A 16953-nucleotide genomic window follows, 5' to 3' on the forward strand; every position below is an offset into this window, starting at 1 on the left:
AATATTTAGTGGTGTATCTGTAATACATACCATTTCTCCCAGTTCGTTGTTGATGAAAGGTTTGATCAAAGCCATCAGCCTCTCTATTATCGTTCCAGTGTTGACGATGTGGATACCCTTCAGTCTGAGAGGCATGCATTCCTAAAACATTTAAAGAAAACGTCTCGGGTGTAAAATTAACGCATAATACTTAAAATAGTGCAATAAAAATTGATAAATATGCAGTATGTCAATCATTTCCGAAAGCGAGGCTTTTTCAATGTAAACTAGCGGTTTTACCTATGGCTGACAGAAAGAGACAGAAAAGCTACCATATTAGTAGTACTAATACCAAATACAATACAATATGTAATTATTTCTTATTTATATTAGGTTGAGCTACTTCACCGTCAATAGAGTTTATAATATGTGAATAATGATGATTACAAACGTGATATAATTACGAATTGCTATCGCGTGTTGTCGAGAATAAGGTTCCTAGATGGGGTTAACACGCAACTAGTAAGACCAGAGGTATTTGAGGAATGATCGGCCATGACATGTTATAAAGAATCACCTCTTCATTTGCCTGGAGTGATTTCGGCGAATCATATGGAAATCAATTTCAGGATGGAAGGAGTGGAACATGAGCCCGGTTCCGCATAAGTGTTAGCTCTCCCAACCCTTACCGATGACGGCCAAAAGTACCCAACGCTACACTGCAATTAGAGGAAACTTTTCAAAATAAGTGAATTAGAATTAGTTTAAAAAACTTCACTTGGATCATCCACCGCTAGATGACACTCATTTTTCCAATGATGCCCCCCTGTAATCTAAGGTTAATTGTAAAGAATGCTGCATTGACACCCAGTAACCACCTGTGTGTGGAATTGTCGTTTACTATAATTTCACTGATTACATTGACTCACTCAGTCTATATTGAAATGTCACTTATTTGTTCTAACTTCTACTTAAATTACTAGTATTATTTGAATTACATTGGAAAACTGGTGAAGCGCATCAGTTTGCATTATGTTTGGAACAAATGCCGAAGTTGCCAGTGCACTCCCACTGTTTGAAAGGAGCCACGGACCTGGACGTAGAAGAAGGCCTTCTTGATCATGCTGATGGGGTAGGCCTTGGCCAGGTGGGCGAAGCTCAGGCCCTTGATGTCGAACACGATGACCAGGCCCTTGCCCAGGCGGTACTCGGACAGGTAGAAGTCGATGGCGACGAACAGCGCCCTCAGCCCGTCCAGGAACACGAACCTGGAGGATTCGTAGCTGGTGAACCGGAACAGGACTACGTCGTAGCCCTCGGGGCTGGGCTGCGGCAGTAGCACCAGCTCGCTGCAACACACGGCGGGTCTCGTCCGAGGACCACTACACACTCCACACTCCACCGACCAGCAACACTTCTGGTCTAAATAGCTTCTTTGAAGTTGAGGCTGAACAACAATTGTATTGTCAATAAAAGAGAAGGTATTTCAAATGTAATACTGTGAATCTGGATAGTGTTTAATTGAATGACATTATTAAACCATCGCTATTTTTGTCTGTTTAGCATTATTATTTCTTTAAAATAATTGGGAGTAGCACCTTCATTTTCCACAAATTTGTGTTACGTCTTCCTGAACCGAACTATTTCAATGAAATAATTTTGCTACCGCAAAAATTTTGCGTTGAATGTAGAATTTCTCTATTATGTTATATATATATATATATATATATATATATATATATATAAATGTTTGGGTGTGTGTTCTTCTTATTTACTTTCGCACATCTTTCCTTCAATTGAGTTTAATCTTTGCACACTTGAACTTCAAAACACGGAGAAAGTCACTGTCTAGGTGAGAATATTATTTAACAAATCCTTCAAGTATAATTTAATTATTCTTTATTTAATTTCGCCATTGCATTTATAACTCATCATTAATCCGATCTCTATGAAACTTTTCACGCTTGACCTTTGAAACCATGGAGGTATTTGTCTATGGAGTGGTTGTCTGTTCTAAAGTTGTATTCAACTGGCTAGCAATTATATAGTAAACCAGATCATAGCTGTATAAAGGCTATATGTTATAAATTGGTTTAATAGCTTGAAAATGACTCACTTGGAAGATTTGTAAATATGCCAATTTGACTTCAAGTATTAACATGGCAAATAATGTATACTTAGATTAACTACCATACTTCTTACCTCCTTGTTTAAAACACGAGTAAGGTCATTGTTTAAGTGAGATTTTGATGAAATCAAACCTTAAAGCAAAACTCAAGGTAACGCTTGAGTTGTATCGGATAGTAACCAGTAAGTAATTTATGTCAGTCACTTTTTTTTTCTATGGTCCGAATAATAATGTTGACATGCATGTCTATTGAGAGTTATTGATAGATAAAGAGAGATAGAATACACATAGAGAGATATAGAAAGATGGAGAGACAGAGTGATGGAGTGAAATAGAGAGGGATAGAGTGTGATAGATAAATATAGAGTGATAGATAGAGATAATATGTATAGGTAGATATACAGAAGAGGTGTAGGGTTAGATAAATGTATAGAGAGTGATAGATATAGATTAAGAAAAATATAAATATATACACAGATGAGATAGATATATAGATACATAAAAATAAATGGTTATAGATGTAGAGAATTATACAGCTATATTATAGACATTGACCAATATATAGAGATCGAAGATACATATAGAAATATAGAGATATATTGATATATAGTGAGATTTAGAGATACATATAGAAAGAGAAATTGAGAGAGATGGAGTAATATGGAGGGATGAATAGAAATAGATATAGTGATATTAAGATATATATGTATATACAGAGTTACAGAGACAGAGAGAGTGGTATAGATGGAGAGATGATTTTTATGTGGGTGAAAACTTCAAAAAAATTACACAATATAATTAAATAGGCATTGTAACGCATGCCGGGCATTAATTTGTTTACAATAAAAATATTGTTTCGCCCCAACTTCGAAGACTTAGACCAGTCTTAGGTAAAAACTTTAGACCATAAGTTGTGTGTATATAATATATATATGTTTTCAAATTATTTTGTCGTGATGAACGAACAGCCGATGTTTAGGGATCGTCCATTAACACGTGAGGCTCGAAAGGGGAGGGGGGGGGGGGTCAGGAAAAATCACGAAATATCACAAGGGGGGAGGGGGGTGTAGAGAGATATCACGTGTATTTATTTTTTTCGCCCAATTTCTACTAAACCGAAAAGTGACGCGTGACCTTGACTCGCCGTAGCCAGGCAACAATATCCCCGCCCGCCACAACATGAACCACCCGGCTCGGCTTGCCAGTCACCAGTAAGACTGTGATTTTGGCGCCGAATACATGCGTAAATCACATATAAGCCTTTCCTTTATTATTTTTATGCCAGTGAGAATAAACTTGCAACCTTAATGTGTGTGTGGACATTTTTATCACTGTGCTTAATTTTCCAGAATTTAATAAGATTATACCTATATTTAAAGATAATATTCTGAAATTATTAAAAATATTTTGTAGCAAAAAAATACACGTGATTTATTGGGGGGGGGGAGGGGGTAGTCTAAAACATCACCACAAATCACTAGGGGGTAGGGGGGGTTAAAAATTTGCTAAAAAAACATCACGTGATTAATGGACGACCCCTTATCAGACGAATTCAGACTCAGCCTGTATAAGTCTTGCATGTTTGTATTCTGTTGCAGATTTTTTCGCCAGACACACGATACTCGCTATCTGCTATTCATAAAATTTCACGGAGTTATTCATACCTAAAAAAAATTTTCGGCTTATATCCAGTTTCAACAATCTCCTCTTACATTCACGCTTCAATAACTCAAGCCCAAGAATGATATTTGGATTATTCCTCTAAATGCTGCGCCAACATATACTGGGACTAGGGACTACACGATCTTCACTTGCGTGAACAGAAGTTCATACATTTTCAATCTGCAGCAATTGGTGGCAAGCAAATGGTTGATGCGGTTGCCACAAGACGGCAAGCAAATGGTTGATGCGGTTGCCACAAGACAGCAGCTCATATGGCTGCTGCTTTGTACCTGTTGCTTTATAATAACGACTTGAAACACATACTGGAATTAAAAGCTACTACAGGACAAAGTAATCTGAAATATAAAGAAGTTTTGTTTAGTTAAGGCTTCCTTTTTTTCATACAAAAGTAGTGCTGATAAAATGAATTAATTTATTAAAGCAATAAACTAAAATAACTAAAATTTTGAACACTTAAAAATGGTGTTTGCGTGAGAAAAAGCCACACGCACATAAATTATGATCTGAATTCCTGTAAATCATTCTATAATATTAACATATTTACAGGTCATTACAATAATAACATTCAAAAAAGTGTGAAAAAATTCCAGACATGTATATCCCTCAGTGTCTATCAGAGATCATTGACATGGATCGACAGGATTGTCGGTTCATTTCGGGAAGTTCCCTATAATCTTCATTCTGTGCTCAAAACACAACGGTGAAACATAAAATGTAGTTGAACCATGATCATGAAGGACATTACGTTTGAACTCTAATGCTGTAACTTGTCATACAGAAAATTCCTGCGTAAATATTAGTGATTTATTAAAAATATAAAAAGATTTGTTGGAGAAAAACCGTGCAAAGAAACGAATGCATGATGACGCCATGTCTTGCTCACAGACATTCAGGGATTGAAACACTCTGTGCATTATCATTGCTCAGGAAGAAGAGCGGATTGCTTGCCTGCTACCACAGCTACGCGGAGACTCCGGGTGGGGCACTTCCCTAGGTGCTCCCTTTCCATTACCGAGTCAATTCCGTCGCTGCTCTATCTTATCTTTGCGCCCATTTTCATGTTTAGCTACCCCGATGTCACGCAGACGTTCAACACAAACGTATGCATTTATTCGTGAAATACTTCCTCAGACGTATGTATATATTAAACGTTCTAGAACCATTGCTGAATAGTTACACAAAACGTAACATTTTTTTGCACAACTTTTGTTCGTACTTACCCGGAGGATTTTATGATTGCATTCCAGACACCAGTAACCAATTAAGGACTCGCTCCTTTCCACCAAACGTTTCCTTTAATATTCACAGAATGATTGTCCCGTTGATTGCTTTTTCACAGAAGTTATATTTTAAATTTTAATAAGTTTGTCTAAATAAAAAAAACATGGAAAGTTTAATTATATTAAACAGGACGATAATTTTTATCATTTAATCCTTTCAACTTTTTAATTAATAAAACGTAATTTAATCGTTTTTGAGTGTTATCATGTTTTAATATATCTGTAAGCATAAGAAACACAAAAACATGTGTGTTTTTCGAGGCAAAGGACATATAACTCGAATGAAATAATTTAAATATAACAGGAGGTTTGGTAATTTATGACCACCCTTGGTCACTATAAGTGTTTGGAGCCATTTATGAGTAAGAGTAAGGTCTTTGATAACGGCAATAAATTAAAATCCCAGCCCCTTCATAAACGATTCAGTACCCACAAATTTTAAGTGACGTTTTGTTGAGATGGGAGATTAAGGATGTAAAGAGAAGTAGACTTCAAACCAGTTATATAGTTGGGTAAATAACTTTACAAAGCGTCGAGACTTATGTCATTACCATGATACAAACTGGTTTAGTTTCAGGAAGTACATTTTTGCATCGGAGTAACACTCTTAGGCCACCGCACTTCACGAAACAGCACACATAGTTTGAACACAATTTCTTATGACTATGCAATTTACTCAGTTGACCAGGTAGGAAAAGTAATGGTGACCAATGTAATAATTTAATTCACTACAGATAACTACTGTCAACTGCCAAAAGCTGCATGAGCAATCCAATGGCTACTCTTTAAATTTATGTTGTGTAACATCTTAGCTCTGCGTAAACAGCATTTGGTAGGAGGAATTTTGTGAATGGAATGGAATGGAAGTCAAATGAACGGAAATGTGGAACCACGTTGCTGCCATCTGTGGAAGTCTCAGAAATCTCTAAAATATGCCGTACCCTCGTGATTCATTCATATGTATTGACTTTGTGAATCTCGCAGAATATTGACCGTGCATAAGTATTAAAATATAAAAAATTATAATCGTACAACTATGTTTAATTTTATAAGTATTAATTTATAGTTATAAAAATAATGATAAATTAAAAAATACGATTGAATACTTGCAATCAACTCTAAGTTAACATTAAGATCAAGAGCAGCGTTCATCATACTGTAGACACACAAAAAAATTGTAAGCGTACATATATTGGACGCCATGAAAAATGAAAAAAATTTCGTGATAATATTTTTACTTATAAATCTTTAAATTTGAATCATCTTAGTAAGGTTAAAGTTTGTTTGTAAGAAGTACTTAAAAAGTCAATTATCTATATTTAGCATACACAAATATACGAACACGAACATAAACTTAATGTTATATAAAGTGTGTTTAAAAAAAAGTGGGGTAAATATTTAATTTTTAAGAGATCTAGTTACATTTCGTGTCCAAATTTCATATTGTAAGTGTGACACATTATAACATATGCAAATATAAGAACACATTAATTTTTAAAGTCTTTTTCGCTTTTATCGGAGCCATTTCCTCATATAGTTTACAATTTCGCTCTGCATATGGAATGACTTCGACGTAGTTGCTCCGGCAGCGAATTCTATCGGCGGGTGCGGAAACTACGTGTGATTAGTATAAAAAGAGTAGTGAAAACACAATTTGTGTATATATATACATATAAATATAATTGTGTGTGTATCTATATCAAGCTCAGCCTTATTTTAAAGAATTCTAAATAAAATTTTGTTTCCGATTTTCATATAATAAGTGTATTTGCAACATGAGAACACACGAATTTGCAATCACCGAGGTTGGATGTTACACATCTCTGACGAGTACTGAAACTGGTTTCCAAAGGAATTACTTTGTAAAAGTGCATTAAATTGACCTTGTCTATGAGACCATAAACCCAGTTAGAAAGACTGAACACCGAGTTGTGCACCCCTGAGCTGCAGCCACGCGGTAGACAGCTCCGCCTGTTCAGCAGGTTGTCTAGTCTCTAGGCGTTCTGTAGCCACACACACGTTCACATTAAGCGCTGGTGCGTGGAGTTATTCTGTGCCGGAGAGTGTCACGCAAGCAAAGTGTAGCTATTGGTAGTTATGAAAGGCGAATGGCTAATAATAAGTTTGGAAAAAAGTACACTTAGGTCAAGAGATAAACGTACTATTGCGACAAAAATGTCTCTCTTTTATTTCACACATTGCAAGTAATGATTTTCCTAACAAAACATTTTTTCGTTTAATGTAGGATGTAAGTGACCTGTTACAAAACAAGGAAAAGAAGTGTCAAAATATGGATACAGGAAAAATCTAAATTCGACCGACCAACTTCAGCTTCAATTTTATCACAAATAAAACAAGTTGTAAACATAAATAAGATTTTTTGTCTCGACAGTTTTACTGGTATACGCCTTTGACGTTGACGATTAGCAACTGGTTCATTAGGAATAATCGAGAAAATATTTAAAATAGAACACGAAGCAATAGGAGAATGGTTACTTGGACCAAGTTCTACAATAACTGCGAAAATTGCTACTGTCATAGAATATTTTCATTTAAATAATTAGGAGCAATACCCTTAGGGCAGTATTCCGATACATTCGGGTAAGGTAGTGAATAAGCACTAACTTGTGGGATACAACTGTAACCTAACTCGCAAGCCGTATTCCAGAACGTGTCGAAACCCAATTCTTATTAGATAACGAAAAATCAATCGTTTTTATAAACTGTGCCCTGCACGAAGCTAGAAACTGAGTTCAATGTATTAAAGATGACGTTTGGTAACCATCGATACATTTGCTACGCCAAAACACCTACAGATAGCAGGACTGTCGCGTAAAATCAATGGTGTAATTATAATTTTCTCGGGTAATTTTAAAGTTGCGATTATTTTTTGTTAAAACTATCAAAAATTGCAAAATATAATCCAATACTGTTTTGCCATTAAAATGTTCCTTTTAGCACTTTTACACACTTTGTATGTCTCTCGATGATCATAAAAATAACTATATACGGGTTAATGGCGCTAGGTGTGGTTTGGCCATCTGGACGAAATCAACGAAAAAGTTCTGCGCATGCGCGTAGTCTGGGAAAAAAGTGGCACAGGATAGGAGACCAAAATTTAAAGGACTGGCCGTGTCCTATCATGCATTAGGAATAAGGATAGGGTAGAGGTGTAGCATATTCAACACCTAAACCCTTATTTTTGTGTCTTGGAATATGGGCCTTAATCCCTATACATTTTTGTGTCAATTAAAAGATGAATTATTTATATTTATGTCTGAAATACCGAAAACTTTCGCCTCATGTTACTACTTCAAACCGTACCGCTTCTGAGGGGAAAAAAAAAACTAAAAAATGGCAACGCCTGGCACATATGCAACTCACACAACACCACGTATGTAGGGGCTGCGTCTAATCAGGAGCACTGATTGTTAAGTGAAGTACGCGTCAATGAACGGATTTAAAAGAAAACAAATTAATAGTTACTGAAACTAAAAGAAATACAGACCATTCGCAATTGCCAAGAATGTGAATGCTTAAGATGCCACGTGCACCATCAATATTTACGAGAGAACAAAAAAGGTCGTTTCTTAATTTTTGAGGGAAAAAAATATATTTTTTCTTTATCTAATGTTGATATTTAAATTGCAATATTAGTTTCCATACCAAAGTTCACAAAACGTAGGACGTTAGATATGAGGATCGCGTTTGAAATGTCACACCACGCGAAGACAGTCGCCGCCCGCCACACGAGCATGTATCAGAGCAGCGACGATCACTGATTAGCTGTGTGTCTGGAAGCATCAGTTCCAGGTGTAACCCACGTTATGGAACATATTTCGTGGTCAGAACTTGTTTATGGGAATGGGACAAGCTGCTCTACGACTGTACAGGGAGCGATACCCCAAGAGACTGCGATATGACCACGCCACGTTTGTGTTTGTGAGCAGACGGTCGAAGAGACCGAAAGTGTGTAGGTGACAGCACGGACCGCGGGTACTCCAGGCTTTGAAGAGGACGTGTTGCGACGAGTGGAGCACAAATACCAGTGCACGAGCCGTAGCACGAAGCACAAACACATTGCAGAGAATTGTTGGGCAAATTTTGCGGGAATATTTTACCCATTCATTCCACTTGCTGAGACTGTAGGCTATGGGTCATGTAAATTAACACCACCGGATGACGGAATGGTATCTTGGACAACTAACGTCATTGAATTTTGAAGCCTAAGACAGTTGGAGCAAATGACTGAGGAATTCATTGTATCCTAACGTAAACTTAACGAACGTAACCTGAGTTAAAAATGTGCGTCTTTTCGTTAGGTGTGCTTCCTGTTTGTTGAATGTGCTTCCTGTTTGTTGAATGTGCTTCCGATTGTGCTTCCTTTTTGTTGATTGTGCTTCCAAATGTGCTGCCTTTTTGATTGTGCTTCCAAATGTGCTACCTTTTTTTGATGGTGCTTCCAAAATATTCTTCCTTTTTGTTGATTGTGCTTTTAAATGTGCTGCCTTTTTTATTGTGCTTTCAAATGTGCTGCCTTTTTGTTGATGGTGCTTCCAAAATGTGGTGACTTTTTGATTATGCTTCCAAAATGTGCTGCCTTTTTGATTGTGCTTCCAAATGTGCTTCCTTTTTCGTTGAATGAGATTCATTTTGTATGATGTTTTGACTAGTGTATTAAAGTAAATGGATCTTGATTTGACTAGTATATTGTTCATTCGGTAGCGGGTATAAATAAGCGAGTCCTAGACAGCAGGTCGCTCAGTTTGTTACTGTCGTCGACGGTGAAAGGATCACATAGTTTGTTTCATCTGGTGAATAAGTCTCATAATTACCTGTTCTTGAGAACTCGATGACCTCTTTACCGTCTTTAACGGTGAACTCGATGGAGGTTGTACCATCATCTACGGGAACCCTGACGTCTGCAACGACTGAGATGGAGCAGATCCCGTTGGCAACGACGAAGCCAACACTAGAGGAGACTTCAACAGTCGTGGTACCACCGACAGAAGCGAACTTAATGACTTCAGTAGTGGCTGCCCAGGAAACCTCGTCGAACGCTGTTTCGCGCTCGATGGAGACTTCAATGGATAGTGATTCGTCAACAGCTAACGAACATCGATGCCATTTTTGCGACAAGATTTTCTCAAACAAACAGCAATGTTCGACGGCACGAGAAGAGAGAATGTGCTAAGAACCTTTATCGAAAAATGTTTGGCTCTAAAAGGTGTCGCAAGCAATTTACAAGAAATGCTAATTTGCAGCAACACTTGAAGACATGCAAAGGTCCTGTTGCGCTGCAGAAAGTAAAGGTTTCGGTACAACAGCGAATGGTTGATGAGCATAAGAGAATGCCTGGAAATGGTACAACTGCAGTAACATCGACATCTGGTTCGGGTTTGTCTTCATCATCTAGGCATCCATGTGGCTACTGCGATATGACATTTTCATTTGCACATGATGCCCGAAGACATGAGAGGAGTAAATGTACGAAGAAACCTTCTCGCGTGAAGTTTCGCTGTGATGAGTGCCATGAATGGTTTACTCGAATTGATAATTTGCGTCGACATGCGAAAAACTGTAAAGGTGAAGTCCGTGTGCCTACTGTTGAACTACCTGCAGAAATTTCAACTACTCGGTTTAGATTGGAGACTCGTGAGCATAGAAGCAAAAAAAAATGTGCAGCAACCGATTATAATTACTCTGGACATGAAGTTAAACCCAAGACTGTGTTCGGTACATTACAGGTGAATGAAAATGGCTTCTACTTGGAGCAGTCTGCATTTCGTGGAACATTGAAATACTACTATTATCTAAATACGTTAAGTGAGTCGAAAGACATTTGTAATTTTCTTTATGATATCAGACCGGACATAATCAATCAGCATACTGATGACGTAGCAACAAACGGTCCTTTAAAATATAACTTGTGGTTGGACTGCATGTATGGAAAGCCATATCCGTTCGATGACAAAGTGAAGATGTGTGCATTCAAGACATCGGCTGCAGTAATTTACAGTTCTGACGATGTGAAACAAACTGTTAAACACGGTATCCAGAAACTCTGTCAGGAAGAGGAGGACTGTGTCAGTAAATGTTCTGGCTGGTCTCTGTTTAATATAAACCAGTTGGAGCTAAGAATTAGTCATTTCACGCCTATGCATGCCTAAATGTTTATAAGATTGCTGGCTTTCGCAAGTGTTCCTGTAGTATAATAGAAATTAAGTAATAAATATTACGTTAGTAAAATATCTTGTGGTGTTTTATTTCTCGAACCTGACACTTTTGTGCTATTTTTACATTAAATATTTTTTTGCATCGCCCAGGGATCAAACCAAGGACAGGAACTGATCGAATCAATCAGCAAAATGATAAGTTTTTTTGATGAATTTAGAACCTTTTCCGGAATTTCTAGCTAAATAATTACGAATTTCCAAGATGTCGGGTACCACATTAATAAAAAATTATTGCTGCACTCTAGTAGGTTAAATTTTAACTAATATAAAGGTAATGCACACTAGGAGCCGAAAACAAGATCGTGGTCTCCAGCATACGAAAACAATTTAGCTGTTGTGACGTCATACCAGCTGATAATATACTTATACCTTGGTATTGGTGGTGGGAGGTCAGTCGACAGGTGGCTTCCGTGGAGGAAGAATCTATCGACATTTTTTATTTTTGCCCTTACCGGGTTCGAACGAAGGACTTCAGGACGTGATTATTAAAATTTTATTATAATTTTTGAATATTTTTAGAAATTTCTACCATAAAAATTACTGTTTTCCAAGATGGTGGCCGTAACGAAAAGTACAACGGTGTTTTAAAGATTTTTTATTTAAAATTTTTTGAATTAACTTTTTTATTAATTTTAAATTTTTTCCTCATTTTCTAGCATTATAATTACGGATTTGCAAGATGGCGGACATGTCGTCATACTAGCTGCCGATATATATACCCTGAAATAAGTGGGGGCGGGTGGGTTAGTATGCCTGCAGCCACTTTGAAAAAAGGATCGGTAGCCATTTTTATTGGTTTTTGGCCTCACCGGGTTCGAACCGAGGACTCCGAGCTCCATGTCGTAGGTGTATGTTTTAAAAATATTTTTATTAAAATTTAATTAATTGTGTTTTTATAAATTTTAATTTTTTTTTCGTTAAAATCGAATAATAAAGATTTTCAAGATGACGGCCATAACGGAAATTGCAACGGTGACGTCATATTCCATGACATATTCCATGATGACGTCAGAGGTTTATCGGAGGCTTAGACATGGATGCTTAAGCCTCTATATGTTGCCGCTCTAGCCTCTGGTATTTTTAAGGACTAAAAACGGTTATTTTCTCTCAAAAGGGAATTTTTCTCTCGAAAAGAGAAATTTTTTATTTTTAAAATTTTTTCAGATTTTTGGGTGTAATTTTTTCCGAACAATTGGTAATTTTGAGGAATTTTTTGGCGAATTTTGGGCTAATTTTGACGAATTTTGGCAAATTTTGAATGTTACGGTCAAGTTCAAGATCAAGGTCATCCAAGATAGCCGCTGTGACGTCACAATCCAAGATGGCGGTCGGCTCATCGCCTCCACAGCCTTAAAGCCAGTGCCCGATAATACTTTTATATACTACTCGTCCTGTATATCTATACCTAAACACACATGTTGTATGAATATATTCGCTGTAACAAATTTTTAATTTGTATAAAGCAATGATTTGAAACACTGTTGTTTAAGTTGCAACTGCAAAAGAATATAATTTACCATATGTCCAGAATACCCTGCAAGCCTTGTTCTAGAAGATCCCTGTTGCTGAAAAGCTCTGGAGTGAGGGTCCTGAAGGTGTAACAGGACTCGATCATCTGCTTCGTCTTCTCCAGGTTGTCATAGCAGGCGTGTAGGTACAGGTGGAGGTGTTCATCTGGAACAAAGGTAAGGAAAATGTGTGATAGACATCGTAATCCTATTTTTCGATCGCCGCATACAGATAGTGTTGGTGACGAGAAACATTATGGAGAAAATTCCTCCTATATCTAGTTGCGAGTGTCGACTGAAATTGTTCGGTTACATAGTACACGGTGTCGGTAAGGATAACCACAGGTATCAGATGATATGCCGCATCGCCTCTAGGCGCAAGGCACCGAGCAGGCGTTAGTTCTCTGTTGGTGGCTCACGCACAGCGGTGAAGATTTCAGTGATGTGGCGTGGCCATGGGAGACTAGGCCGTGTGATTCTGCAGTGATTCGACATTGCCTTCCGCAACTTAGAGGAATCACCTATTAATATCATCGTTGTTAACAAATGAAATCAATATATTCATGTTGACACTTTTTTATTAATCTCGCTTTTGTACGTGGAGTAGAGATGAAACTTATTTTTTCTTACTATTCGCTTTTATTGCTGTGTTTTATCGAACTTTGAAGTTTTGTGACTCAAGAATACTGAGTCTCAGGCCTGCCGTGAATCCAGCCTAATTTTCCCATAAAACTATTAACAATATTTCTCATTGAGTATGCGGTTAGCACGTTTGTGGGGTTATAAAATATCATAGTTCTTTCGTAATAATAATTTTATGTGCAAAAATTATATTATACTTATTACAATAAGCCTACATTAGTACATTAAATTCATTCAATACGTATCCTCTTTACGTTTAAAAATTCTTTCGCAAGTGCGTGTATGTTATAATTATAAATAAGAAAAATAATCTGTGTACATCTCTACCTTATAACTTTTTTACTCTTAATTGGCCCATCATGACTCCATCGCAAAAAATGAGAATCAGATTATTTTTTCCTTAAGTTTGTGTTTCATGTTATTCAAGAAAGTTTTATTTTAACTTAATGCTAAGTGCTTTAGGTTTATCCGATTTCGTACGACTTGTTTGATAGAGTTTTTGTGTGACATGATTATGCATAGAGCTTTAAGGCGTTGGTAAGTCCCTGAATGGTGGTCTCCGAACCAACTGAGTAACTATTTACTGCTCGTAAGTTTAAGTAATATCGGGATCGAACGCACGATCCTGGGCACACGAGGCCTAGTCTATCTTCCTGCAGTGCTTGTGACTAATCGACAAGAAAATGTCACGTGGCATTTCGTGTCGTGAAACGAAGTTGCGATGAGATGGGGCCTTGGGCATTTAAGGACGTCCTAAGCTTAGAGAAAAGTAAAAACTGCGGCTGATTGTACAGCAGATGTTGCCTGTTCCAATTAGGCAGTTGCCTTATAGCGAAGGATATCGGTATCATCACTCTATTTATTTTGTAAATGGAAATAAAATATTCCTGTAAAAATTCAGAAATTTGTAAGTATTTACGGTACGTGAAAACAAATGTATCATTCGGATTCTTACCCCGGCATTTATGCTTTGTTTCCCAGTACTTCCAATAGTTAAGTTATTTGTAAACCATTCCCTGAATAGCTGTACAATATAACCTGCGAAAATTAATAAGCATAATAACACAAAATAATAAATGAATATTCAATTGTATTTTTCCATGGTTTCTAAATTATGCTTGAATGAAACATAACAAATATAAAATTATGCGCAAATTTTCGTGAGATATAAATACTGAGTATTATCTCGAAAAGCGTATTTAGTATATGCAAAAACAACCATATCCATGCGTTGTACAAAGTTTCAATAAATTTGTTGCAGTATTACAAACTATTTCTTGGCAAATAGTTTTCAAAGGAATCTGTAGTAAACGTGCACGACATTTTTTTCCTGTGTGGTCCGGAACAAACATCAGAGCCTCATCGACGGAGACCACTGCTGGTTGGCCGGAGGCATAGGAAAAAACAGTTTGTCTTCTGCGTGGCGGCCATGTTCCACGTTCCAGCTGACGCTGCTTGCTTGAGTGACGACCCTCCCTTTCCGCGGAACTGCGAGAAGTGTGCGCTCTTCGCGTGTGTTCACACGAGGATCCACGCCGAGCCACTCAGCAGTTTGGTGTGAACACGCGGCCAGTTACATCACACGCACGCCTCAGAGTGCGGGAAAACATACCCCAAGGTCAGTGGCTCCTAGGCAAAACCTCCCAGAATACAAGTCTATACTGTTGCGCTCTACATAGAGTTATGAAGGCTAAAGAGGCATGATGTTCTACACCACGCTATATATATTTTCTAAAACACGTATTTAAATATTTCACTTCATTGAAGAAGTATGGAAGGGAGTGACTCGAAGATACAGGTATATAGAAACACTGACTTCTGGATCTCCGCTGATATCAACTTTACCAAGTCATCATGGGGTGAGGGTGGCGGCTCCATTCCAACACCTAGTGACGTTCACAGGTTAGATCTCTCAGTAAATTGGGAGTTTCCTGATATGTGCGGCTTCAGATTATTGGCAGCTTTATCAGTTCAGGTCACATGTCAGCCTACTGATGGGAAACAAAAGAACAAATAAGTAATTGATTTTTTTATACTTGCTCCATTATTGGAGGAAATCGTCGTTTTTCTCTACATGACAGATAATTCACATTGTAATTTTTTTTTAAATTTTTCTTGGCCACTAAATATTAAAATATATAATAAATTACTTACGATTTAAGTAACTTGTTTTAAAATAAATAGAATAATATTTGTTCTTACAAAACAAAAAAGTCAATAAATGAAGAAAATAATAAAATTTTGTGATATATTTTATTTTAAATTATTGTAAAACTAATCTTGTTAACCAAATCAATTTAAGAATAACGCATATGATGTAATACATCATTAATTGCGAGAATTTAAATTCTCAAAAACCTCTCTTCACAAAAAGACATTTTGTGAGTTAAGTTACTGGTTAATTAATGAATTTTAGACTAAAAATAAACTGACAACACTAACCGTTTTAAAGAACCTACACACTAATAATAAAACAATAATAATAACTGTTTTAATTTGAAAGGAAATTGGTAATGATCTCTGCGCTTAAGTAAAAGGAAAATATTTATTTTTAGAACATTTACAGTTAGTATGTGGGTAAATATTATAAGAAAAAGTTTGCAATTATTGGAGATTATTCAAATATAAAACAATTTTCCAAAGCCACAAAATTTTAATATAAATTTAATAAAAATAAAAGTATTTGTGCATACATATCTGCATCACAAATGGAACAAAATTTTTTCTCTCATACTGAGTGGTTCAGATTATTTTTCTTCCAAGTATCCACTCAGCTCATCTCTCGATGCATGCTATCATAGCCTTCTTGAAGACAATTGCTGGACAGTATAGAGGACTCTGCTTCGACGTGCAGAAGAGGCAGGGTTAAAACACATGGCGCACCGGAGCCGTGCTCACCTGTCAGTTCTGGTAGGTGAGGCTGGAAATCCAGCCAGCTCCGCACATGCTCCATGTTGTCCTGTCGGCTCTTGGGCAGGTCCACCTGCGGCAGCCCGTGCAGGAACGGCTGCCTCGACTTCTTGCTGAGGTCCTTCATCTCTGCTCAGGGTCCTGCGGCCAGAAAAGTGAGACCCTCTCTTAATTATTCCTCCTTATTGTTTTTAATTAATGCCGAAGGAATGCAAATATTTTTCCATTCTTATTAAAAATTCATTGATTTGTATTGGTTAATGATAGGAAAGAGCACATAAATATATATGACGCAATATTTAGTAATTTTTCTTTTTAAAGTATTGATGATTACACTAAAGAACTATGTACAAACGGTACATATTAGACGTAATATAAGCACAACGCAGTTTATATCAATTTTTTTCTTTTAATAAGTATGTAGTAATGAGAAACTTGTATCTGGATATCAGTTATAATCTAATATCATGTAACCGCGTTAAGAACACTTCTTGACATTAAGTTTTCGATTTTATACAATAAGTACTTAAAGTTGTGATTTAACATGTGGTATTAATATTTTTTTTACTTTAAGTTTATACTTATAG

At 36.8% G+C, this 16953-nt stretch overlaps 1 protein-coding gene across 2 annotated transcripts in view; it reads right to left on the reverse strand.

The window, feature by feature from the left end:
• Positions 1–16953, reverse strand: part of LOC134531196 (alpha-tocopherol transfer protein-like) — a 220357-nt gene that overhangs the window by 66205 nt on the left and 137199 nt on the right. For both annotated transcript variants that reach the window (XM_063366841.1, XM_063366840.1), the window contains exons 2-5: positions 16355–16507; positions 12824–12980; positions 1073–1328; positions 31–141 (exon numbers count right to left, since the gene is read on the reverse strand). In XM_063366841.1, the coding sequence (XP_063222911.1) occupies positions 31–141; positions 1073–1328; positions 12824–12980; positions 16355–16493 (663 nt within the window). In that variant the 5' untranslated portion in view covers positions 16494–16507. The remainder of the gene's footprint in view (positions 1–30; positions 142–1072; positions 1329–12823; positions 12981–16354; positions 16508–16953) is intronic.

Source organism: Bacillus rossius, chromosome 3, assembly GCF_032445375.1.
Source record: "Bacillus rossius redtenbacheri isolate Brsri chromosome 3, Brsri_v3, whole genome shotgun sequence".
NCBI classification, from domain to species: Eukaryota; Metazoa; Arthropoda; class Insecta; order Phasmatodea; family Bacillidae; genus Bacillus; species Bacillus rossius.